Here is a 27,213-nt window from a genome sequence, read left to right on the forward strand (position 1 = left end):
CTGAAACCTGAGGTCAAAGCAACTACTTGAGAGATTGAAAACTACAATCAAATTTGAAAGCTTTCAAATGTATGTCATTATAAGAACCTTCAATATTTGGTGCAATTCTTCCAGTGTAAATATAGAACAGTAAATACTAAACACAAATAATCAAAACACTGTTACAAGTGATATTACCTGTACACGCTGCTATTGAGGATGTACTTTGGATTGTACCTTCTTGATTTTGATTGTCCCTTTCTGTGTATTAGGACTTCCTCTGATTAAAGCTGCTAATATATGAGTATTATTAGACTGACATCTTGCCCAGTTTCAGCCTTGAGGTACTTCTGATTGCGTTTTGCAGTGTGACCCGCCTAACCATAAAAACATTGTCTCTAGGGTAACCAAAGTGTCTGGGGGCTGCCAGATTGAGTTGAAGCTAATTGTTGTAGCGATAACGGAAGAAGACGTGGAGACAGAGCTGAAATGTGTCACTCAGAACCAAGGTGGAAGACAGGAAGTTGTTGCACAGCTTCGACTAGAGGGTGAGTTGTGTGTGTGTGTGTGTGTGTGTGTGTGTGATCGCTCTACCGAAACACTTGAAATCAGGTAAATCAGGATTATCAAAAAGTTTTCATGTAAAATTCATGAAGCACATGCTAAGCAGTATGTAATGTTTTGGTCACTGTGGCTATCGTTGCGTTGAGGCCTTGTGTTTTTCTTTGACATGTAGGTAAGAACATTTTGCAGGTGGTGTTATACAAGTAATATTATAATTGTTTTGTTTTTTTATTTACTAATCTATGTTTGTCATGTTTGTTTATAAGGAAGAGAATCATGGCAATACCGTGTTTTGTTATCTTTGAAAATGCACCACATGAGACAGATAACATTGAACTCACTGAAGTGATTGCTGAGATCTGGGAACACAACAATATCAATGATGTCTGACAGAAACACGAGTTGATTAGACAGGCTGTAAACAAGCCAACAGTTTAGCCAGATTTTTTTAAAAACAACTTTATTTGGATTGAGCCAGTAATCCCTTATTGCAGAGTTGTGTGTGTGGAGGTTAGTTTGAAACCCATCTGATTGTCTGACTGCTTGTGTTTCTCTAAATTTGTCAATGTCACCATGTTCCAAGATCTTAGCAAATACTCATAACTAGCATAACCAATCGCCAAACCATGTTCTAATACACTGGAGTTATTCTTTGTGATGATCATAGCAACCAGTGGCCTCTGTATCAAAACATTAATTTACCTCTGCCTCTCCCTTCGCAGACCCCACATTTACATGGCTGGTGGTAGCTGCAGTGGCTGTGTCCTGCTTCCTCACTGTGGTCTTGGTCTTCATCTATGCTCTCTTCAAACCTAAAAGGAATACGAAAATGGATTACTTTCTGGCTCGGCAGAACAGCACTTTCTAACTCTGCTAGTTTATGCAAAACAAAGATGTTCTTAAATGTGTTTGCCGTTATATCAAATTTGTCTTTCATGCATTGTGTACATGTGATGTCATGCGGTGGCACCACCACGCCATGTTTGGTGTTCAACACTCCTTTTACAGGCATTCAATGTTTCAGTAGCTGCATTCACCTACAGTGAAATGCTGTTACCCACTGTCCTCCTCGGCTGAGACATACACAAGTATTTTTGTTACTTTTAAATTATATTGTATGTGCTAATCCGTATATTCTACCTTTACAAAGAAATAATGTGTTGAGTTTTGATTAACACTGTCAGAGAGGTATTGGTTTAAATATGTTGTTTATTATTGAGGTTGTAGCTTGCAGTGGTGTTGAAACGGACTGCGTAACATTGAGAGATGTTTCATCTGTGTAAAGATGATGGAGGTATTGGATTGCATTAGATTTTAGAGCCATACCCAATAGAGTGGCCACTGAGTACAGAGAGAGAGAGAGAGAGAGAGTGTGAGTGTGAGTGTGTGTGTCACTATGCAATAAATCTCAGGGAAGCATCTTCATCAGCAGAAAAGTATTCAGTCCATTTGCAAGTCTGCATGTCTGCACATTTACATGCCAAATCTGACTATAATAAAAGAACGTGGTGTGAGAAAATGCTCAGTGTTGAGGTGTATGTTTGGATTAGGTTTGGATGTAGCATTTAAAATGTTATAATCCATACAGTCTATGGTTATAATCCTATAAAACAAGTGTTACATCACTTATCCATTAAAAGTACTTAATGGTGTTGATGGTGTAAGTGTCCTGGCTATGGTGTTCATTATGTGTTGGAGTAAAGTCCAAAATTTTACTCTGAAACTCAGTAGAATAAATTTACTTAATTAAATGACTTAAACGATGGAGATAATCAATAAAGTACCTTAAAACTGTAGATGTAGTAGCTACTTTGTTTTACATCTTTAAAGCTTTCTCTCTTACCTAGATGGTGTTTTTACATTTGGTTTGATGCAAGAATACCATACTGTCCCAAATATTAAATAACATTACTTAAGAGAAGAAACCCCTTTATGCAAATAGCTTGTTTTTGACTTGAAGATAGGAAGCACCATTACCGGAACATGGTAGGTACATATACTACTGTATATTCAACAATTTTAAAATGTATTGTGGATTTAAAGAAGAATAATAATATCATAAACACAAATCTTATAAATAAAATAAATAACATTTGTTTTTTTTAAATATATAATAAGTTAGAGTCAACTGATTAAAAAATCAATAATAATTTGTTCTTTAAGTTCACTAAAACTGAAGAGAAAACAAAAAAAATTAAAAGGCTGTAGTTTGTGGTGCTGTTAAACTGTATTGTGTTACTGTAAGTGCTTCTATACAATCTAAACTGTAAAAACTGTAAACCGTTTTATTCACCGCGTTTACATTCCACCTCAGGCTTGTGTTAGTGAGGCGTTACTACACCTGGCCGACCAGATAACTAACGTGGAGAAAAAAAAACATCCAGACTCCCTCCTCATTGTTCTTGGGGACTTTAACAAAGCAAACCTCAGTCATCAACTTCCAAAATACAGACAGCATATTAAGTGTCCCACCAGGGACACACTGGACCACTGCTACACAACATTAAAGGACGCCTATCACTCTGTTCCCCGTGCAGCCTTGGGACTCTCTGATCACTGTCTCGATCATCTTATCCCGACACACAGGCAAAAACTGAAATCTGCTAAACCTGTTGTAAAGTCTGTGAAAAGATGGACCAACGAGTCAAAGCTGGAGTTACAGGCCTGCTTTGACTGCACTGACTGGAGTGTTTTTGAAGCTGCAGCCACTGACCTGGACGAACTAACTGACACTGTGACATCTTACATCAGTTTTTGTGAGGACATGAGTGTGCCGACTAAAACCTTCCGCACATACAACAACTCAACGACTGGCAGACGAGCTGAATGGTTTCTGCTGTAGGTTTGAAAAGCCCAGAGTCACACCTCTCCCCCACTCCAACGCCATCTTCAAACCTTCCCCCTCTGACCTCTCACCTGCACTCAAGATCTGTGAAGAGGACGTGAGCCACCTCTTCCAGAGGCAGAAGATCAGGAAGGCTCCTGGACCTGACGGTGTCTCACCATCGTGCCTGAAAATCTGTGCGGATCAGCTGGCCCCCATCTTCACTCAGATCTTCAACAGATCACTGGAGCTGTGTGAAGTTCCCTCCTGCTTCAAACGCTCCACAGTCATCCCGGTCCCTAAAAAACCTCCATCTCTGGACTGAATGACTACAGGCCTGTCGCCCTGACATCTGTAGTCATGACGTCCTTTGAAAGACCGGTGTTTGCCCACCTGAAGGACATTACAGGCCCCCTGCTGGACCCCCTGCAGTTTGCCTACAGGGCTAAGAGGTCAGTGGATGATGCTGTCAACTTGGGTCTGCATCACATCCTGCAACACCTCGACTCTCCAGGGACATATGCAAGGATCCTGTTCGTGGACTTCAGCTCGGCGTTCAACACCATCATCCCAGACATCCTCAGCACCAAACTCACCCAGCTCACTGTGCCAGCCTCCACCTGTCAGTGGATCACAGACTTCCTGACTGACAGGAGTCAGCAGGTGAGGCTGGGAAACATCACATCCAGCACCCGGACTATCAGCACTGGCGCCCCCCAGGGGTGTGTGCTCTCCCCACTACTCTTCTCCCTCTACACCAACGACTGCACCTCAGGGGACCCATTTGTCAAACTCCTGAAGTTCGCTGACGACACAACGATCATCAGCCTCATCCGGGACGGTGATGAGTCGGCCAACAGACGGGAGGTTGATCAGCTGGCTCTCTGGTGCGGTCAGAACAACCTGCAGCTTAACACGCTCAAAACTGTGGAGATGACTGTGGACTTCAGGAGGAGCCCCCCCACTCTGCCCCCCATCACCATACTCAACAGCTCTTGGTCTGCTGTGGAATCCTTCAGGTTTCTGGGTTCCACTATATCCCAGGACCTGAAGTGACACTGACACGATCATCAAGAAGGCCCAGCAGAGGACGTACTTGCTGCGTCAGCTCAGGAAGCTCAACCTGCCTAAGGAGCTGCTGATCCAGTTCTACACAGCCATCATCCAGTCTGTTCTCTGCACCTCCATCACTGTCTGGTTTGGATCTGGCACCAAAAAGGACAAGAACAGACTACAACGGACAGTCAGGACTGTGGCATAATCTGTGCCAACCTGCCCTCCATTCAGGACATTTCCAGAGTCAGGAAACGGGCAGGAAACATCACTGCAGATCCATCTCACCCCGGACACAACCTGTTCCAGCTCCTCTCCTCTGGTAGGCGCTACAGAGCACTGCACGCCAAAACCAACAGACTCAGGAACAGTTTCTTCCCACAAGCCATCACTCTGATGAACAGCCGATTTCAGGAACAATCAATTCAGGAACAATTCCTGTGCAATAACCCAGTAACTCTGTCTCTAATCAGCACCTGTTTACTGGTTTCCACTTATTATTTATTCATTCACCATTCTCTATTTCAGTGCTGTTCATACTGCATATTGTATATACTGTATACCAATACACCTACCTCAGGTCACAGGTCTTATTTTTTTTTTTTCAGCATCCTTTGCACTATGTTCCATCACACCGTGTACATGTGTACATGTATGTGTACCTGTATATCATATCCACCTTCAACATGTACATAATGAGAATAGTTTACTCTTGCATCCTTTGCACTCTGATCACTGCACTATTTGTCAATATGTCTATATTGTTTTGTTCATAGTGTGTATATTAGTGTTGTCTACTCTGTAGTTTGTGTCTGATTTTATTTTATTACTATTTTATTATTGTATAAGTAAGCACATCGTGAGCAGTGTTCAATCCTGAGTCAAATTCCTCGTATGAGTACACATACCTGGCAATAAAGCTGATTCATCTTCACTGTCTTGTGACAGTTTTCTTGAGCTAAGAAAAACAGCCCTGTTTAACTTTATTTATTAAATAATCCAATGTTTTATTATGGTTTATGTAAAACAAAGTAGGAGAATATGTTTGTTCCATTAATGTACGTTTAATCTTTCACTCAAAATCTACAAATCAAAACCACCAAAATTTTAGAATCACATTTTTTTCCACTGGTCAAGCTTACCAATACTACTACCAATAAACAATACTACTGTTCTGTTCTTCTCTGAGACATATAGGGGTCACAGGCACACAACTTTGAGCTAGGGGTCACACTCAAGTTGCTTCTCTGTGTCACCACAAGGTGTCTCACCATGACAGTGTATTAGGATTATTAAACCTCCAATGACACCATAATATAAACCAGAAGTTTGGTTCAACAAACAGGGATTATTATTGTTGGTGGTGGGAAGGATTAACCTGACAGAACAGGGTGGGATGCAGAGCAGATTGTGAACTATAGCGTGCATGTACAAATTAGATGTTATATATACAGGGCTGTGTGAGAGATCCATGTATGGTATGAATCATATGAACAGCAGAATCCAGGCTTCTCTCCTCCTAGTTATTGCTCAACAGATTAGGACACACACCGGCTTTCAAAAGATCCCTGAAAAGGAAATTGCAAAATGTGCTGTCTCCACAAAAGAGGAAGTCAAAGCTGGAGAGGACACGTCTGAGCTGAGAAAAAAAAAAAGCTACAAGATGTTTTACCGGATTTTCATGTGACCAGAAGAATCTGTTGCCTTTACAGAAGGACTAGAATAACACCGTGCTGGTGAGTTCTCCGTTTTGAACAGTACTAAGAGCTGGGATAATTGTTGTTGTATATAAAAAAAATCACTGACATCACAATACTGTCTGTGCCTGCTCCACATCTGCACCATGTTCAGTGCAAGAGCAAGACTTTAGTGCCATGTCAACAAAGCTAGATTGTACTGCATTCAAAAAAATAATATAAGAAGTTTAGTTCCCCTTTGGATAAAAAACAACAATAAGTTACATTTAAGCTACATTTAGTATTTTTCGCCAAAACACATTGTCCTTCCCAAAAGTGTTAATAAATCAAAGCTTTCAATCTGAGTAATTATGCCCATAATACATACATGAATATTCACTGTCAGTGTGGTAAATAGCTAAATGATGCTGGTGACAGTTACTACTGATGGATAGCTAGCTTGAGTGAAATGCTGCAGGAGTCATACGGTATGGCAATATCAGTAAACATGACTGTGTCTCCAACTAAATCTCAGCTTAGCCTAGATCAAACAGTAAGCTGTTAACTAATGTTACAGACAAACACTTTCATTTACAGCCTAATACCACATGGTGATTGGATCAAATATGTATAGATGTCTGGATAAGTAATGTCTGGCCACTGTGTTGGGACAATAATCCTACTGGACAGAGGAAGACTGGAAACATGGCAGCTGGCCGATCAGCCTTAATTTTCCAGGGTAAACGCTCTGGTTCAGGAAAGGTCATCCAACCATTTGTTTTTTAACTACATTATCAAGTGATTTATCAAAAAAGTAATGGGCAGATCAATCAATAATTACTACAACAATCATAAATTGCTGGTGAAAATTTAATGACCATTATCAGTATTGAATTTCAAAAACACATACATCAACAAGCCAACTAGTCAAAAGACAATAATTTAGAAAATACCTGCAGATGCACCAGACAATTGTCTTTTGATAATATCGCCCCTGACCTAAAGCCATGCTTTGACCATTAAAAAAAAGGAAGACATGATGGAAATATTTTTTCTATGTGAGACTGAAAAGAGAAGTACAAGTACAAGAGTACAAAGGATGAGTGTTCTAACAGCCACATTGTAGCTGTAAATGTAGTTCACGTAATCTGCAGTGCATCTTTGAAAAAGTGACATATAGGGATCCTGGTTGATGGGGACTGACTCATAGTTGTCTCTGGGGATTCCTCTTTCCAGCGAGGAAGCCCAGGTTTGGCTTTACACTTATGCAAGACCACACTTCGCTTTTACATCGGCTTGTGGAAGAATTGAGTTAAATGATGGGAACGAGAACTTGCCCAGGAAGATGAAGCGATCCATGTTAGTCTTAAGGATCCTTTAGTTCTTGTAGTCATGAGATTGCAAACATTTTTTTATCAAATGGGTGCGGGGTTCAGATCAATTACATTTAGTGATTAAATCAAAAAGTACATTTACGGGAGGTTTACGGGAACATGAAACAGGCAAGGATAAAAACAAAGAAAGAAGTCAAGTATGAGCAAACAAAACCAAAGGTTCAGGCAGATAATGCATATTAAAGTCCAGCAAATCAGGAAGAAAGTCCAATGCGACGCCCAAGTCGTAACCACTGGGGAAAGGGCTGGAATGCTTGACACAAAGCAAAGAAAAGTAATTGTGGCATGGTTAGGGTTAGGTTCGTTTATTATTCATTTTCTGAAACTAAAATACCCATTTTCAACTGAGTTGGTGAAATCTTTGTAGCTTTAATCTCAGAACAACATACTGTTTGGTCAAAACTTTGTTTAATTATTTTGGATAAGATTAATGTACAATATTGTCATTAAGGGTATGGTATGTTATTTTATGTTGAGGTTATGTTAAGGTTAGGTTATTTTGGATAGGTTTAGGGGTACATTACACAAATGGTTTAACAGTGTGTTGAAATGCAAAGGAAGGTGAATCAAGAGTTGAGAGGTGCAATCCAAATACACTCTTCCTCCTTTTGTCTGTGTTTGTGCTTTCGTCCCATGGAGGTAGGACAGAGCTGTTGATTCACATCATGAGCTGCATGGTCGAGACTCCACTCTGCTCGCAAGGGTCAGGGGTGAGGTTTCCTCTGTTAGTTCTGCTGTGTTGTGTAAACTCTCTCATCCTTCCTCCGTCTGTATGGTGCCTCTGTCACGCTTTCTCGGAAGGTGAGTCAATATATTCAGCTCCATATTGCTTATCTATAGACTCAAGTGTTGTTTTCTTTTAGATGTCTTACTTTTGTAATATTAACTCTGCCACTTAAGGCAAATACAACAATATCAGCTACCTACCCACATGCCTTGTCAGAAATATTAGGGCTGCTCAAGCTTCAGGGAACACACCGTTCAGGGTTGCATATTTACTGCTTTAGAGAAATGTGAGGTAATTCGAACCACATTTCCTTTTACACAATATTAAAAGGCACCTGCTGTATCCAATTAAGATTATTGCAGTTTGTTAAAAGGGTTTAATCTGGTTGACAGGTCAAAAAAATTCATTATAATTGTCAGTCTTGCACAATATTACTGCTGCTAATTTATGCAGACTTTAGAGTTGGAAATTCAGCTCAACAGTATGTTGTTAATTAGGGAAAAAAATCATTGCGATTTTTCAGCCAGATATTGAGATTTTTTTTGTTAAGTTTAGCTAAATTTCAATATTCACTGCTGGTCTATTTTTGACTTTCAAAATAAAACACCCTCCCGATCTCATATCAACAATAGATCACAGTTAAAACAGACAAAAAAAGACACAATTTCACTACATAGCCTACTTAACCATGGTAGAAGCACAAAAATCAAGGACAGTACAACAACATCAACAAAATCTGAAGAAGTCAGCAAAATCAGACCGGTACAACGCTCTTATTCTGAAATGCTCCATGTGGGACTTGTAGCCTGCACAGAGTGGAGCTGAACGGGCTCACAGAGAGCTGTTATCCGATAGTTGAAGCACAGAAAATGTCAAATTAACACATCAGCTAAAAGCTCCCCTGCTAGAACACTTCAGTGTGAGTTAACATCGGACAAAACCGCTGTACAGCCGCTGCCTCTGTCTGTTCATTTGATGCCATTATCCCACGTTTTCCTCTGATTTCGTTTGTTGTTGTAAAATGTACACGCCCTGTGCCCGCTCGGATTGGTGAGTAGGAGTAACAGGAGAGGTATGGCTCTTGTGATTGGCGAGCAGATCTGTCACACAAGGATAACAACGGAATAAATTTTTAACTGCACGACTGTTAAAATGGGTAAAATGCGTTGTTTAATCTACATTTTAATCGCCATCTTCACGATTAGCTAATCGCGTTCTTTCTTGCTGCTTCACAAACTGTTCCCAGATCAAATAAACGTTCGACCAGGCTAGTCATATTCTTGTGCTGCGGAAGGGTAACTCCCTTTGGTTTCCCTTTTTAGAGCTACAGAAGTCATGCAGGTCAATAACTTCCCAGAGGCTGAATGGCCTCAATTTACTCTCAGTCAATTCTAATTCAAGATTTGAAGTGATTGCACAAACTGCACTTGGAAGGATATTGTCAACATTATGTCTGGATTTACTAATTTCTTTTATATTAGAATATTACCACAGTTTCTTGTCAGTAATCAGTCAAGCAGGGTAGTATTTATTGCAGTCTCTTGAAATTTCTGTTTAAGCACAGCATCTTTAATTTCAAAGATTTTCTCACACATGGTTAAAAATAAACTGTTTTAGAGGCAGAACATGAGAATCAGATTTAATGTAATGTCCAGCACGTTTCCTTTCAGCAAAGAGAAAAATCCTAACCTGTTTAAACAGAGTCAAGGTGGATTTAAATAACCTATAGGGGAGACGGGTATGGTTTTAACATGGGGAGAGTTGTAACACCACCAAATAGAGATAAGATAGAAGTTAGGTGATCATATCAGTATTTACCTACTTCCTCCCTAATCAGGCATGGTGGTTATCAAGTCTGGAAAGAGGTGCATTTAGAATACATATAGAAAAAACAAATTTTGAGGTAAGAAAGTAAAGTTTTTGACCAAGACAATTTTTGTTTAGTATCTCTACTATTGCAGATAGAATTGTTTGACTTAATTTAATTGTAGTTTCTCAGGCAACATGTGATGCATCCCCCCCCCCCTTCTAATTTCAAACCACTATAGTAATACAGCTAGCTAAACATTGGCTGACAGGAGTGGGGTGGTTGTAACACTTTAAAAAACTGTTACAACCATCCACGATACATAAAACTAGGTACTTTCTTGATTTTAATATTTTCCATGTAGCCCTATGCAGTCTGGGCCCACCAAACCCACACTTCAGGGTTACCAGCACTGTGACCAGTACTCCCCATTCACATGTTGGTGTGTGTATCGCCACTTGACCTTTTCCATACTCGGTCTCCACCATTTGGAGAGGGTAGAAAAGTGTATGGGCAGCTTGTGAGAAGTGCCTATGCGCAAGAAAAAGTCCCGGTACGCCAAAGAGTAAAATATAGAAGTGCTGGTATACGTACCGGTGAATATCGGACCACTTCAAGCCCTGACTGTGACTCTGAATAAGAATACACACACACATACACACACACACTCACCCCCCCCCCCCTTTTTAGTTAGACCTAAGGCTGTACAGTGATGTTCTTTAATGCATACTACTAAAATGTAATTAAGTATACTTTTAAGTTTATTCTATAGATAAATTTACATAGATACTGTACATGCTTGTGAGTCAGACAAGCAAGAGAAAAACATTGTTCTTTTATTTAGCTACCGTTTTGGAAGCATATCATGTAGTGTGGCATCTATTTTTGATTCTTTTGTGTGATTGTTACAACCTACCCAGCATCGTAGGGAACACAATGCATTTAACATCGAGTGACAAGGTCTGTGATATTCTTGTAGAGGATTTAATTGTTGCCATTTGTAGTAACCAAATGTGGGTACTTTGTATAAAAATTTCAGAACTTTAGCTAACAAGTTCATTGAGTTATTGTTACTGAAGCAAAAGTCTTTTGCAACCACACCCGGTCTCCCCTACATACAGTGGTTACGAAAGTATTCAGACCCCTTTAAATTTCTCACTTTGTTTTCATTGCAGCCATTTTCCAAAAATCAAAAAAGTTCATTTTATTTCTCATTAATGTACACTCAGCACCCCATCTTGACAGAAAAACAAATGTAGAAATCACATTTTTATAAGTATTCAGACCATTTGCTCAGTATTGAGTAGAAGCACCTTTTTGAGCTAGTACAGCCATGAGTCTTCTTGGGAATGATGCAAAAACGTTTTTCACACCTGCATTTGGGGATCCTCTGCCATTCTTCCTTGCAGATCCTCTCCAGTTCCGTCAGGTTGGATGGTGAACGTTGGTGGACAGCCATTTTCAGGTCTCACCAGAGATGCTCAATTGGGTTTAGGTCAGGGCTCTGGCTGGACCAGTTAAGAATGGTCAGAGTTGTTCCGAAGCCACTCCTTTGTTATTTTAGCGGTGTGCTTAGGGTCATTGTCTTGTTGGAAGGTGAACCTTCGGCCCAGTCTGAGGTCCTGAGCACTCTGGATGAGGTTTTCTTCCAGGATATCTCTGTACTTGGCCGCATTCATCTTTCCTTCAATTGCAACCAGTCGTCCAGTCCCTGCAGCTGAAAAACACCCCCATAGCATGATGCTGCCACCACCATGTTTCACTGCTGGGATTGTATTGGGCAGGTGATGAGCAGTGCCTGGTTTTCTCCACTCTTCACCAGCTCTAGGAAGAATTCTGGTCGTCCCAAACTTCTTCCATTTGAGGATTATGGAGGCCACTGTGCTCTTAGGAACCTTAAGTGCTGCAGAAATTGTTTTGTAACCTTCACCAGATCTGTGCCTTGCCACAATTCTGTCTCTGAGCTCTTCAGGCAGTTCCTTTGACCTCATGATTCTCATTTGCTCTGACATACACTGTGAGCTGTAAGGTCTTATATAGACAGGTGTGTGGCTTTCCTAATCAAGTCCAATCAGTTTAATTACACAAAGCAGGACTCCAATGAAGGTGTAGAACCATCTCAAGGAGGATCAGAAGAAATAGACAGCATGTGAGTTAAATATGAGTGTCACAGCAAAGGGTCTGAATACTTATGACCATGTGATATTTTAGTTTTTCTTTTTTAATAAATTTGCAAAAAATTCTACATTTCTGTTTTTTTATGTCAAGATGGGGTGCTGAGTATACATTAATAAGAAATAAAATGAACTTTTTAGATTTTTGGAAAATGGCTGCAATGAAACAAAGAGTGAAAAATTTAAAGGGGTCTGAATACTTTCTGTATCCACTGTATACAGGTGCTAACAAAATTGACTATCTAGGAAAAGTGCATGGTTAGCACCAATACCTCACTGAGAAATTAAAGGCTCAGGAAACCTCGGCAGGTGTATTGAGTTAATGAGAGGAGCTGATTAGAGCTCTTCTCAGGTCAACATTTCTGTATTATTTAAAAGTCAAATAGCTTTGAGATACTGGAGTTTTGATTTCCATTAGCTGTAAGTCGTAATTATCAAGATTAAAACAAAAAAAGGCTTTATGTGTGTAAGCAATGTAGAATATTTAAACGTTTCACTTTTTGAATTACAGAAGAAACATTTTTTTTTACGATATTAAAATGTTTCGAGATGCACCTGTAGATTGACATAAAGTGAAATAGTTTATACATATCAAGTCCTTGTTTGCAAGAGAAATACAGAAGCTTTACTGGTTCTGGCTCAGAGTGGGTGGTATGCTGTCATTTAGCATGTTGTATTGAGGACATGCATTATGGATCTGGGTTTCAATTCCCCATCAACATTTGGGATCACATCCTCTTCCTCATCCCCTTTGCTTTGCTTAGCACTTTTCCATAACTCTAGGAACATGAGAATATTACACTCAGGCACCTGATCATTTTAAGTCAGCTAAGATCGTCTTAGTGCTAAAGAGTAAGCCCACATTATATTTTGGAAAGAGACAACTTTTAAAAGTACTTTTGAGAGATTGGTCCAACTATGTTGAGTTCAAATCAGTCAATCAGTGTGAACTGTTTGAAAGAATAGCAGGTGAAAGTACATTTTGCTGCTGCTGCCTAGTGTTTGTTTTGTCAATGAATCATGACTGGAATCAGCATGGTTATGATGACTCACACCAGCACAGCTCTTAGGGCTGCATTCAACCACAGTTCTAATCAAATCACTGCTACTGTTGCTTCCAACTTCACTGTGTTTTTTGTCTTTGTCTGTTTCCAGTTTAATTGTGATGATTTGAAACTATATACTGCATATTGTTGAAGCATTACTCTACAATATCTACAGTAACAGTAAAATAGTCTTTTATATTTTATATTCTCTATTGCATAACAGCATGAGGTTAACATAACAACAGTGACTCCATGTTGTTTATCAAGTGGTTATCTGTCCTTTAGATGTCCATGCTGTCACAACCTTGGGGTTGTAATCACTCTTCAGTCTGTGTTGCAACAGTTGTCCCACAAACAGATGAACAAAGTTCGCAAGACTGAGCAGATTTGTTGGCCAACACACCCAACTACCACCACCGAATGCAAACAAAAGTAAATGGACACTTGTTCCTTTCTGTCAGTTTGTTGTAGTGAAGTCAAACATTGCCCAAATTTGTTCAGTTAGAGAAGTCCCATTTCCCAACAGTCTGATTTCTGCTATACAAGCACTTTCTACAACACTGCCTTAGATCTCAGTTTACAACATATCAATTTGTCAAATCAATCCTAAGTATATATCTTACAAACAGCCTTGCCCGTTTCTGGCTATAGACGGGCCAAAACAGACACAAAGTTTAAATAATAAAAAACGATGGCCACAACAGTTCCTTTAGTTTGGCATGGCGGACAGCTCTACATACTACGATTACCCATGACCCTCAACTTGTTGGCCATTGCTATGGAGAAGAAGCCAGTCATATCATAGTAGTAGAAGTAGAAATATATTTATCCACAATTCAGATGTACTTTAATTCACATGCAGACTGTTTTCTCAAGACCATAAAGTTTTGGCTTCCTCCCACCATTTGCAGAGCATGTAACATAATTTTAGCTCTGTGACTGGATGTTTCTAGCAGAAATGCACATTGGGAGTTAATTTCTCTCTGAAGTTTATACAAGCTTGTACCTTCAATTTTTAATCAATGAAAAAAACATTTAAAATCTCTGATTCATGTCTACCCAAGCTGGAGAAGTGTTCCAACTAGGAGTCACACAATGTTGTCTATGGGAAAAATGTATCAGACTTCCAGAATCAAGGGTGCCCATAATAGCTCCTCCAACTTTCCAACTCTATTTACTATTAACTGGGTACATGTATCTGTAAAAAAAAAAGATAGTCCACAACTATAAACGTGTGTATTGTGGAACGTCTCTCAGTTTACCACTTGTAGTATTGGATACTGGACGTAATTTACATTATGCAAGGAACTTGGAAAAATGAGAAAATAAAGCCTTGCTATTTTTGGTTAGCTTTCTACAAGCATGCGTCTATATTTGTTGATGGAGAAAGAAAAGGCAGTCAGGCAGTGACAGAAAAGGCAGTGCCAGGTACTGATGGTCAGTGGAATTTTAATAAGACCACTGCACTGGCTCAACACAATGCAACATCATCCAGCTGCGCACTGCATTGGCCAATCAAATATGTGCATACAGTCATTCCAAGTTGATTACTTTATACTGTTACTTTCTGATGATAACCATGGAAATTTCTGACTTGAACTTGAATTCTCTTGAAAAGAGTATCACAAATGCATTATTAATTGTGGTGAAGCTCTAGACTGTCCTGTGTCGGGGTGGAACAGGTTCAGCATGTCCTTCACGCGGTATCGGGGACACTCCTTTCGGAAATAGCGAGTGTAGATCGGAAGTTGATATAGGGATGCCAGTCCTTGATGTGCTGGCTTCATTTGCTTACAATAGTAGAACTAAACCCATGCAAAAACATGGTACTTAAATTGCTATATGTACATAACTGCAATTTGAATCTTCATGTTCAAGTATTAAAGTCAGTGTTGGTAGCCTCACTGTTAGAAAAGCAGATGTGGATCTAAAAATGCACTGTATCAACACTACAGTCTTGGCAGGGGCAATCTCTTTTCCTCTTTTCTTTTAAGTTTCCTGGCAGGAAGCCGTATTTCCATTAGTTGTTATCTGCAATTAAGTGCAGAGTAAGTAAATTACCAGGTGTGTGTGTGTGTGTGTGTGTGTGTGTGTGTGGGAAGGGGGGGACAGTTATGATGAGGTGCTGTAATGTGAATTATTAAAGATGACAAGCTGCTTGTAGCCACAAATGGTATACAGTCTTTTTAAAAGTGTGTTGTAGGATAAGTTAAAACTGAAGTAAAAGCAAAATATTGTGTGTCATCCAAACCTTGGTAAACAAAACCACAAAACAACAACATAGGCCTGCAGTCACGAGGGAAATCACTTTCCCGACATTTCTCTCCCCCGTGTAACTTAGTCAGTTCCGTTCACCTCATCCACCCATGTGTTACTCCCCCATCTCTGTTCATGCCACTGGGGTGCTAAACCGGTTGAGCGCTTCCCACGCTCCTCTCCGCCCAGGCTTGTCCCAGAGTCAAACTATGCTGCCTAACTGCAGCCAAGACTCTGGATCATTTAATAACAGACGCAGGAGCTGAAATCTGTGTGTACTAAAAGAAAGACCCGACTCCATTGAGATGAATAACGCTTAGTTTCTCATGGATTATCCTTCTCAGTGTTTCTTGGCCCCTACACCAAACAAGGTAAAACATTTGTCAACATTATCAAATTTTATATTACACTGAATGTAAAATGAAATGACAAGACTATCAAATGATTAGTTAAGAAAAATTTAACAAAAATTGCTGGTTCCAGCTGCTGTAAAGTTAGGGTTTGATGGTTTTCCTTGGTTTATATCATTCTGACTTAAAATAACAGGCCTTTTGGCCCTAACTACTAAAGAAATCCACAATTCAGTCTTGTTCGTGAACTTTTCACAAAGTGTTCTGATAATCGATCTGTATAGGCAAAAAATCAAAGTGGTTAAATATGGCCATTCACTCCGCTTGCTTTCTCAAGATTTGCCCAGAATCTTGTTTGGGACTTAAACAGCCAAGTTTTAAACTCATGTTTAGCTGCCTTTATATTGTCCTTTGGTACCAGAAGTAGGTTTAGGTATCTTACTTTAAATGTTACAAGTAACATAGCAAAAATGTCAAAGGATGCTTTGCCCTTATCAGAAGAGCACAAGGTTGGCACTCAAGATACCAAAATAAGCAGGCTGCAAATATACCTTGACCTACCTAATATACTTAGACCGCTGTGCCTCCTGAGCCATGTGGCTGGCCTACTGGTTTCATCCCCGGCTCATACAAAGAGAGTGATTAAGCAAGACACTGAACTCCTAACTGCTCCTGAAACAAACACTGATGACTAGGCTGGCATGCAAGGAGCCAGCCTAGTCATCAGTGCACTTTGACTGGTCAATAGACTAGAAAAGCGCTATATAAATGCAGTCTATTTACCATATTCATTTAAACATTGTTTATCAGACTAAAACAACACTGACATCAAAACGTCATATTTGTGGTGAAACAACAGTGTTACTGTGACTGGTGGTACTAACACTGGATCCACCCATTAAAAAGTGAATGTAACTGGACTTGAGACCAAGAGTAACTTAAAAACCAAAAAACACCTAGAAATATAACCAAATTGCTATGGCAGAGCTGGTTGGAACCAGTACAGTAATGGTAGTAGCTGTACATGCTTGAGACAAAAACGTCACCAATGCCCCCCGAGAGGCTTAATAGATTTACAAGCAAAGCTGAGTAAGAATGTTCCCTTAGAGTTAAGCAGTGTTCAAGAATGCTGAGCCACTTCCAAAGCATTACGCAGCATGTTGTCAGATGTTTCTACATAAATGACTCCTAAAATACCAGACCGTTGCTCATCAATGTCTGTGGGACAGAGGTAGGAGGGCAGGGAGGGGGTAGGAAAACCGGAGAGAGGAAAAGACAGATGTACTTTTAAAAATATTGGGTGGGATAAGGTTTGGCTTAAACTTATTGCTGTTATTGCCGCTTTAAGGATCTTGACCTGTCTGTGTCACTGTACAGACATGTTCCAGTAAGTCAGCAGTTTGCAATGATTTCATGCTGTTATTGTAGTTTTGAGCCTGGCTTAATTATCAACTGTTGTTTATATGTGTGTTTTTCAGCCATGGGCCTGCGTTCAACACTGGGAAGTCTCCTGTTTTTCTTTGGGCTATATGGAATCTCAACGGGATTTGTACAGGGTGAGCTAAGTCACGTTTCTTTAATGAAAGAACTACATAAATACTACTAGTGCTCTGAAATTGTTTAGAACTGACAGAGAAATTATTGAGGGTATTTGTAGGATTTTATCGTCATCTTGTGGCCACTCATGGAACTGCAACTGTTTATCAGTCCTCTGTTTCTGAAAGGTGTGAGATCTTCAGAAGTCTTACCCTGATTTCAGATTATTCATGAAAAAAAAAAGCAAAGACTGACAGGCTGTTTTTGTGATCGCACTGTGGAGCCACTGTTGAGTTCAATTATGCAAAATATCATGCAGTCAATAAAGCAAACTACAGACCAGAAGGAAGGTCGCTGGCTCTAATCCTGGACAGTCAAGGAACAAACACATACATTACAGATAGATTGCACACCATTTAGTGCTAAAGTGGCTCAGCTTGGATTAGAAGTAACCCTTCAAGATGCCACAATTTTGTTCAGAACTCTATTAGTGTTGAACAGCTGAATACATGACAAATCCATTCTCGTGTGTGTTGCAGAAAACTGTACCAACTACAAGGTCCAGTTTGAGAGGGTTTACTCTGTTCCTGGGGATATGGCTATGCTGAATAGCACCCTGGTGTCTCCAGATGTCTTCAGCTTCACAACTGTCCCTTACAACATCACCTGGTATGACTCAAAGACGGGCCGAGAAATGAGCAACCAGACCGGTCGAATCCTGGTTTACGGGGAGACTCTGTGGTTTCTTAACATGACACTGGACGATGACGGGGAATATGTGAGCATACTGAGGTACTATATTTAAATCTGAATGTTGCTAGAAATAATATTACAGCAGGATAAACAGTATGAGCCATGTGATCGAATGTATTTAAAACGGTCAACGGATGCTGAAATATATCTTAAACATACAGGCTTAACATTCGAGCTGATTATTAGTCAATCAATCAATGATACGTCATGTTTCAGATACTGTGCATCCTGTCTGTCCTCAGAATCAGCACCTGTCAGACATAAACCAGTGCTAATTCTGCATGTTTACATACGCCCCTGAGGCTACATCATTGCACCTACTGTAGGGATGTACACTCTTACTGTGCGCTGTGTACCTTTTTTTACATTTAGTAATTTGTTTTTATTTCATGCCATTATTGTACCATTCATTTGTTATGGCCAGTTATGTTCAGCAGTTCCACTAAACTTCAAGCTGAGATGAAGGCACAGAGTCAAACCAAATATACATGTTCATTCTTCAAATTTAAAGAATAATGCTTCCACATGCACAAACTGTCAGAGATTATTCAAAAAAGGCCAGTTGGCATATTTCCACTGTATATTCTTGAAGATGAACAAAATTATAACAACAACAATAATAATAATAATAATAATCTATTATCATTAATAATACATTTTCTTTTTCAATTTCAACAGAACTCCCTCTCGCTGCTACAGGCAGGCCACCAAGCTGGTAGTGGAACTGCCAATTGCTGGAGAGTGTGGTAGGCCAAGGAAAGCTATTCAAACACTTATGAGGGGAGTCACTGACAGCCTGTCCTGCCCTCTGAAGGACTACATCAATAAACTGAACAGCTACAACATCACTTCCTCCATCAAGTGGTACAGAGTGAGTTATGGGAAAGTCTTGTTGAGCTCAATAAGCACCAATATAAAATATTCACAAACTTATTGAGGGTACTCCAACTGTTGTAGAGTAGTTTTGCTGGGCCAGATCTATACAGACAATCTGGGGGAAACTCTGTGAACTCTTTGGACCAATACACTATACACAACATGAATGAATGCAATTTGGAAGTCTTAAAGTAAGCAAAATCCTGCACTATATGCAGTAGATGTAACACTGGATAAAAAGTAAATATGAAAATATTACTATGAAAATCTGATGTAGTATCAGAATCAAGTGACCTAAATACAAATGTAAATTCATTTTACAATGCTTTTTCAACTATATAGCTCTCTTTATATTGGAAACTTCCTTTAGTTTGGCTTTCAGTAGGTGGTGTTTTATCTGTTCAGCATGGTGGCCATCCCTACTCATGACATCTACCTACTTCTTCTGTCGATTACCGATGAATGGATTTTTTTTTTTTTTTTACATCAATCAGTGTTCCTGCAACGGGACCTCGTGAGAGGTGTTGTAGTAGATAGGGAAAGTTTAACGTCTTTCCCTATAATTGTAAAGCAGTCAGTTTGAATTGGATTTGGCGCTATTCACAGAGAAAGTCTGGGTATTTTGTTAAAAGAAATGGGATCCATCGGGCTCTAGACCCCCAACTCTACTCACCAGGGTATTCCTTTAACCATGTGGCTGGCTACCCTTATAAAAAAGTAGGGTTTTTTTTATATATATATATACTGTCATGATAAAAAGCCTGACTTTTAAGTTTCCTTTACTCAGGGTTGTGACCCCATTGTTGATGGGACAGGCAAGTATACCTACTGGGATACAACCCACCTGAAGATTGATGGGGTGGAACCTCAAAACAACAGCCTCTACACCTGTACCTTGACCTTCACTCTCGGAGGCATCACAGGATCCGTGTCAGAGACCATTGACGCATGGGTTAGAGGTGAGAACAAAGATAATCCCTTGACTGTGTCTGAGGGGAACTTGTGTTAACACCTCCAGTGGAATACACTTCACTTTTCAAAATCACCAACATTATTTTCTAAATCACCAACATTACAACCTTAACCCTAACTACAGCAAAGGTTACAGCAGGGTGACAAGAGGTTGAAATTACTTCCATGACCCTAAACTTATTACAAACAAGAGTGGGAAGAACTGCAAAGACAGCTAGTAACTATTTGGTATTTTGTGATTAGACAACCTCAACCTCTGTTTCTGCATTTTTTACTTTTCAGTGGAGTATTATTTGGTTCCAGAAGTGCATGAACCAGCCAATGAAATCTTCAAGGCACAGATAGGTGAGTCCCTCTCTGCAATATATTCTGACAGATATTGTGTTCTGCAGTTTAAATACATTGTTGAAACTGACTCAGGCTTCGTTCAGACCAACATTTGCCTTGTGTCAAAAAACACAGCCTACTCCTATTCATTTTAGTGACACCACTTTTTTGGCACTGATGAGGGAGTAAATGCAAGTGCACATTTCAGGTAGAATCCTTTGTAACATAAATTGCGGTTTTCTACTGTTAAAGCTGGGGTAGGCAAGGTTGGAGAAACTAGCAAGAGACAACTAACTCATCGCTACCCTTTAAATGCCTTAAACCTGCATTCTTTCCAGCCCGGGGCATCTTCATTGGTTCCAAACAGAAGTCTGTTTGCATTGGGGTCAATGACAAAATGACAATACTTCTCAATATAAAATAATTATGTAAATAGTAATTTAACTTATTGTTTTCCTAAACCTGACCAAGTAATAACTTAAAAGTGTAAAAGTCGTGTTATTTGTATGTACATTGATGAGACTGGGTAGCATGAGGGACTTTGAGACAGGGAAGATAGCGGTTGCATGTGATGTGCTATCAGCGGCCACAGTCCATTCTTTGTGAATTCATCCCTCATTGTCTTACAAACCACTGTGTAGCGCTTGATAAATCTTTCAAACTCATGGTTGTTTTATTTAAAATTGTCAAATTTCATCTTTTCACTGCCATCTGTAACACAGACACAATGCTATTTTTGGTCTGAACACCTGCCAGGGTCTGAAGCCCTTTATGGGCATACATCTGTGTATTAGTCTGTGTGAGAAACATTTAGAAATATTTAGAAATTTTAAATTTAGGTTTATAAATTGAGATACTGTTTTGTTCAGTATAATTTATTATTGTTTGTGAATGTGTTTAGGGTCCAATTTCAGCAAGCAGTGCCGAGTGTTTGTGCCATCTGTTGGGAGCCCTTCAGTTGATATCTTTTGGTTGGTCAGAGGCGTTTTGATTTTCAATACCAACCCCTCTGAACGTGTCTACACGTCAAATAAACGGTCAGAACACTTAACTTTCCCTTTGTTTGTTTTAACTGCTGCTTTTGGGGTATGACAAGACAAAAATGTTTACAAGGTGTCTGTGTTCAAATAAATCAGACAAAATCACAGCTTTCTTGGGATATAATTATAAGCCCCCCAACATTGTAAAGTAGTAATTCTACTTCGATTTGTTGTTTGAGTTTTTATTTCTTCAATACCATGTGGAGAATTTCTAAAGTGAGCATAGATGTGTTTTTAAACATATATCAAGATAGTTGTTATAAAGTGTGAATTCTTTATTTTAATATTTTTCAGATTACATGTATTTGTTTGATTAAAGAATGAGACTAGCACAACAAGAACTAAAAGGTAGAAGGTAGAATATTTATAAAATATAAATTATTAAAGAGGCCATATTATGCTTTTTGTTTTTTATTTTTCCTTTATTATGTTATCTCTTTTTTGTGCATGTAATATGTTTGCAAAGTGAAAAAGCCCAGCCCATAGGGAGTTATGACCTCCCACAGAAAGGTGGTCTGAACGGTCTTAAAACAGGTCGTTTAGTCCAGCCTTGTTTTCCGTTACCTTGTTATGTATGGTAACACGTGTCAAAATGCTCACCTATCAGCTAGTCAGTTACGCCCTCAAAAACACCGTGGAAAAACACTGAGCTGCAGCACACAGAGACAAGACATCCGCCTGCTGCCTCTCCTCTCCCTTACAAACACTAGCTACCCTCCAGGCAGTCAATGAACATAAAGTTACTGTGATGTAGAGACAGAAACTCAGTTAAAACTTTATGGATGAAAGATACATTTGTTACAGATTAATAACTCACCACTCTGAAACTCTTGCTCCAGTTGCAAAAGTGTGGTGCGTTTCCCAAAAGCACTTCCTTGGTTGGAACTATGCAGTTGCAAGCAGCAACGCAACTGTTTCCCCAAACCCTACTTCGATCTATGGAGGTAACTAAGTTGGTAACTTACATGGTACGAACCCACTGGTTGACCGAAGCAGTGTTTATCATAGACTATACCAGCTTTTCAGGACCCGCCCTACTCTGCTTCTGATTGGCTAGTAGGCCTTAACTAGGTACTGCGCATGTGCAACTCCCAACAAAGAGGTGAGATGCATCACTCCGTAGCTAATAGGAGCGTTTAACACAGGGTGAAAAGAGGAGCTGCAGCAACGTACAGTATGACAAAAATATGGTGTTTTTTGAAAGTTAAACCAGGTAAACCTGTTCTGGTACAACTACTAAATAAAATTATTACCTGAAAATAAGCACAATGACTATTTTAAGAACTAGATACTCCTGCTCTAACCAAGCAAAGCAGCATCACGTGTCCTTGCATTACCTTTCTTTTTTCATCTTTCTGTCCTCACCAGTTTGTGGAACCAGGATGTTCCTCGTAAAGGTGTGTGGTTCGAGCGACAGCTGTTGGTTTCTGAGCTGAGGGAGGAGGATTTCCACATCAACTACACTTGTCGAGCATACAGTGCCAGAGGCAATCCTGAGGGATATTTTACTCTGCTACCAGAAGGTAAAAACACACCTGCCAAATGAAAACTCAAGACCACAGACAAAGTTGACACCTCACATTGTTTGTTTTATCCAACTAAGTCCAAAAAGACCCTCAGTTTAACATCATAAAGGATAATAAATCAGCACATATTATATTTTTAGGGAAGCTAGGGCCATGAATTTTTGCCATTTTTGCTTAAAAATTACTTTAGTGATGAAATGGTTATCAAAATCAAAACCTAGTAGAAAGATGATCAGTAAAGGCTGCATGTTGACACTTTTCCTCACCACTCAATAAAGACACATTTACAGTAGGCAACTGGCAAATTATTGGCGAAAACAAAGTAGACACAATCAATCAAAGTTACAGGTATTTTGATGCCAAGTGGAACACTAAGTCTGGTATGTGTGATGTTCATCTCTACAGATCCCAACATCATACTTCCCATTGGATTCATGCTTGGTGGCATGACGGTTCTCTTTATCATCAGTGTCACCATCTACTACCTTTTTAAGGTTGACATTGTGCTGTGGTTCAGGAGAGCGTTTCCAGTCCTCTATTCAAATAAAGGTAATCTTTCACAGCAGCTGTTTAATTAGTAATGTGCTCGTTATCACATACAGTATGCAAGGTAATGATGTCAGCTCACAAAAAACAAACTATTACGCTACACTCACAACACTCCAAGATGAAAAATCCAACAGTGATGCTTTGACCCTGCAAGACACACACAGTACCCATATACACATCACAGCTCAAAGAATCTCAAGTGCTACCTTTTACCCAACCTGTCAGGCTTTATCTGTCATTCGGTGCAATGGAGGAGCAGCCATTGTCTCACCTGAGCAAAACAACCACCACTAAAAATATCCTTAATGAGCTTTTCCTTTTTCCCCATGTCAGAATTGGATGGGAGGCTGTATGATGCCTATGTGGCATACCCACAGCCCTGTTCAATCGGATTCAGCAAGGAAGTGGAGACATTTGCCCTTCACACACTGCCTCAAGTGTTGGAAAAAGCTTGTGGCTACAAACTCTTCATAGCAGGCCGTGACTGTCGGCCCGGGCAGGGTAAGTCTTTTACATAGCAGAGATAGCACTGTGGTATTATTTGCCTCAGATATATGGGTACTTTAAAAAACATGTTTTTTACTGCAACTCCACTCTGAAAATTTAAGGACCTTTTCTTAGGTTGTCAATATTAGTATTATATTTTCAGTCACAACCAAGTAAATTTTTTATTTTAATTTTTTTTACAACCGATATTTTCATGTACGTTATTTGTCATTGTGATTGAAGGGAATGTTGGCTTTGCCTGAATGTCAGTGCCATATTTTTACCTTCAGATACAGTACAGGCTGCTATCTGAGATACTGAAAAATGTGTTTTTTGTTTATTTATATACGAGTAACACACTAGTCTGGTATACAATGGCCGGCCACCTTCTCATATTTCCATCAGAAATGGCCATAATCAGTGGTTCCCAACCTTTTTGGCTTGTGACTATGCTTGGGCAGTATCACAGCATTACAGTATGCCAGGGTATTTAGAAATCCCGATGGTATGACTTTCACTACCGTTAAATATACAGACGCTATTAAACTGATACAAACAAGATTCCTGTTTGGGAGTATATTGGGTTTAGTCCCGATGATAAAGATGAGCCAGCCAACAGCACAAAGCTCTGTGCACATCATCTCCGCTCACTATGTGTTGGTATCCACAACAACAAGTGTCATTGGGTCTTCCAGCATGAATCTAAAAAATAAGGGCGCTTATTCCCTATCGATTATTCTATTGGTTAAGTATTTAAACGCAGAAAGACTTATCTAAGTAGACAGTAGGCTAACTACATATTAGACACACAGCATTGTAGGCTGGACAATACCACCATATACCGTATATGGTGTATATAAGGTTTCAGGAAGGTATAAATTTGTGAAAAAATTGATACGGCTCAAGCCTACTTGCGACCCCTCAAAATACTCCAGTGTCTACTTGTGACCCCCTTGTTACAAGTTGATATGTCTATGGGATTTGACAAGTTTTGGTCACTTTTATGCTCATGTTTTTCTAACGCATTTGCACTGTGTCTCTCCTCCGTTTCCTCCCTGCAGCCATCGTGGACTCAGTGGAAGAGAATATACAAGCCAGTCGCCGCCTCCTTCTGCTCTACACCGCCACCACTTTCACCAGCAAAGGACACACAAGCAGCCTTAGCAATAATAACAACAATATATCTAAGAGCAATGAGAGCACCGAAAGCAAGACCAGAGAAAGCAGCAGCAGCAGCATGAGTTTTGATGGTAGTGAAGAAGTTTATTCAGACACAAGGCAGCAGTTGGAGTGCGTGGCAGCAATGCACAGAGCGCTGCTGGAGGAATCTCTCAAGGTGAGAAAACAAACTCTTGCATTCATATTCTTGACAGCAGAAAGTTTTCTCTCTACAAAGACAACTGTCGTGGAGCTACACATATTTAACATCACTATTAAATTTAGCTCTAGGCCAACCTTAACCCCAGGCTGCATTAAATCATTACACTTGATTTAATAAGAAAGAAAAAAAATTAACACAGGTTCATGGAGTCACGTTATTTTCTCAGAACACTCACAGCACACAACTTGTTTTATCTGACTGTGACAGCATGAAAGAGATAAAACCATGATGATTTATTAATGTAATTAAAATTTCTTCGTGGCTCATGGTCACACGCTCAAAGGGCCACCCAGATTCTAATTCGAGCGCTGCTTTCCAGGTGGTTCTGGTTGAGTTGGAAGAAGTCACCCGGGCTCAGCTGGCTCTTTTCCCAGAGTCAGTGCGTCACCTGAGGAAGAAGCAGGGCGCTGTGTGTTGGTGGAAGAACCCAACGGCGAGTCAGAGGACATGTATGAAGAGGAGAGAGGACGAGGAGAAAAGTGGACAAAACACACAGTTGTCGCCATCCCTCTCCCCTTCCTCCAGGTTTTGGAAGGAGATGAGGTATCATATGCCAGTGAGGGGCAAGAGGGTGGTGTACCCCGAGAAATCTCCCCTTCTAAACTTATGATGGAGTTATAATATTTATGTGTCAACTGTTTGACCAGACAGGAGGGTTTCCAATGCAAATGTGTATGGTAGTGAATGCCCTCACATGCAGACAGTTAAAAAAAACTGTGCTGTCACCAGAAGCATTCCAAGTCAAGGTTACAACCTTGGCCATAACATACTCTTACAAATGTCCACTCGACAGATATATTCTTCCTTTAGCTTCTAATTGTGTAACTGCTCAAGTAGCACATTTCTGACAGCAAAAGGTCCTATTTGTACCATGTACAGCATGCGCTAAAGGCAAAGTAACGGATCAAGAAAAGGTGGGAGATGCTTTGCTCAAAGACTCTATGACGGTAGCTCACATCTGATGTGAAGATGTCTGGGCTGTTTTGAGATTACCTGCATCGGTACATGAACTGTTTACCTTCCCTGGCAGGTGGAGACCATAGACTGTATGAAAAATGGACATAGTCTCCGTGACGTCACCCATAGGTTTCTGAAGAGAGATTGTGAATCTCTGTGTGGTGGCACCAGCCGTTGGGTGGAGGTAGCAGACATCTAGCAACTAGCCACCTGTGATGGCGCCCACCTGTCACTCAAAGCAGGCATTCCCTTAATTATGCGTAACTGTAAGCCTTATTATAATTTAAATGGGTGAGATTTATAAAAAAAAATCACCCCGTACAGTTGTCATCAACAGGGGAAATTAGCTAGAGAGACCAAAACAGTTTTTTGTTTCAGGCTGTAAATATGTTGTTTATTTCTACTGTAAAGTTAGGCATTTTAATATGAAGTTTATGTGGACTGAATTTCTTTTGGAGCCCTCCTTAAGTGGCCATTGGAGGAACTACAGTTTTTGGCACTTCCACGTTTAGCTTAATTTTTCAGCCCTGGAGGTTGAGGCTTGGCGGAGATAAATGATGTGGACAAAGGACGACTCAGGAATCAAACCAAATGATTAAATGTAACTGTAAAATGTACATATGTATGATAAAATGTTTAAATATGTAAAAAGAAAGAAATATTTCTACAGCATCATAAGAAGCCAAGAAGCTAATTTCATTTTAAATGTACTGGCATTTCTGTTATGAGTGTGTTATGTTACGTTATTGAACTACAGATGAGGAACAGTAAAGAGCAACAGCCAAGGAGGGAAACGTTTATGTGTTGATTTGTATTAAATGTTATTTATAAGGCATTTCTTGTAACAAAGCAGCACAACGTACTTGGTTTAAGTCTGGAAGAAAGCACCAAACTGTGTTCTGACATTCTTTTATCACAGTGATTATATCATTTCATGTTGACCCATTTTAAGCAGTGGTT

At 39.8% G+C, this 27,213-nt stretch overlaps 2 protein-coding genes and 1 long non-coding RNA gene across 8 annotated transcripts in view; 2 read left to right on the plus strand and 1 right to left on the minus strand.

The window, feature by feature from the left end:
• Positions 1 to 1,357, minus strand: part of LOC119904451 — a 15,194-nt gene extending 13,837 nt beyond the window's left edge. The window contains exon 1 of the long non-coding RNA XR_005444699.1: positions 1,246 to 1,357. This is a non-coding gene — a long non-coding RNA (uncharacterized LOC119904451). The remainder of the gene's footprint in view (positions 1 to 1,245) is intronic.
• LOC119904450 (interleukin-1 receptor type 2) overlaps positions 1 to 2,339 on the plus strand; it is an 8,516-nt gene extending 6,177 nt beyond the window's left edge. The window contains exons 9-10 of the mRNA XM_038721135.1: positions 382 to 527; positions 1,266 to 2,339. Coding sequence (XP_038577063.1) covers positions 382 to 527; positions 1,266 to 1,411 — 292 coding nt within the window. The 3' untranslated portion in view covers positions 1,412 to 2,339. The remainder of the gene's footprint in view (positions 1 to 381; positions 528 to 1,265) is intronic.
• A 3,659-nt stretch (positions 2,340 to 5,998) lies between these two features.
• On the plus strand, positions 5,999 to 27,105 carry LOC119904452 (interleukin-1 receptor type 1-like). Of its 6 annotated transcripts, none has more exons than XM_038721137.1 (13): positions 5,999 to 6,156; positions 8,130 to 8,291; positions 17,329 to 17,406; positions 17,926 to 18,178; positions 18,818 to 19,010; positions 19,803 to 19,974; positions 20,270 to 20,332; positions 21,216 to 21,351; positions 22,723 to 22,877; positions 23,286 to 23,429; positions 23,763 to 23,930; positions 24,977 to 25,251; positions 25,616 to 27,105. In XM_038721137.1, exons 2-13 carry the CDS (start codon positions 8,156 to 8,158, stop codon positions 25,904 to 25,906), a joined length of 2,064 nt encoding a protein of 687 aa, XP_038577065.1. In that variant the 5' UTR covers positions 5,999 to 6,156; positions 8,130 to 8,155; the 3' UTR covers positions 25,907 to 27,105. The 6 variants fall into 6 exon arrangements, with proteins under 6 accessions (XP_038577065.1, XP_038577067.1, XP_038577066.1 ...); XM_038721138.1 differs by having other exon boundaries at positions 6,002 to 6,156; positions 8,134 to 8,291; XM_038721141.1 differs by lacking the exon at positions 5,999 to 6,156 and adding an exon at positions 13,530 to 13,676 and having other exon boundaries at positions 8,164 to 8,291.
• Positions 27,106 to 27,213: the final 108 nt, after the last annotated feature.

This window comes from Micropterus salmoides, unplaced genomic scaffold (assembly GCF_014851395.1).
Source record: "Micropterus salmoides isolate LMB-PRFRI ecotype aquatic unplaced genomic scaffold, ASM1485139v1 Ms_hic_scaffold_15, whole genome shotgun sequence".
Taxonomy (NCBI): domain Eukaryota; kingdom Metazoa; phylum Chordata; class Actinopteri; order Centrarchiformes; family Centrarchidae; genus Micropterus; species Micropterus salmoides.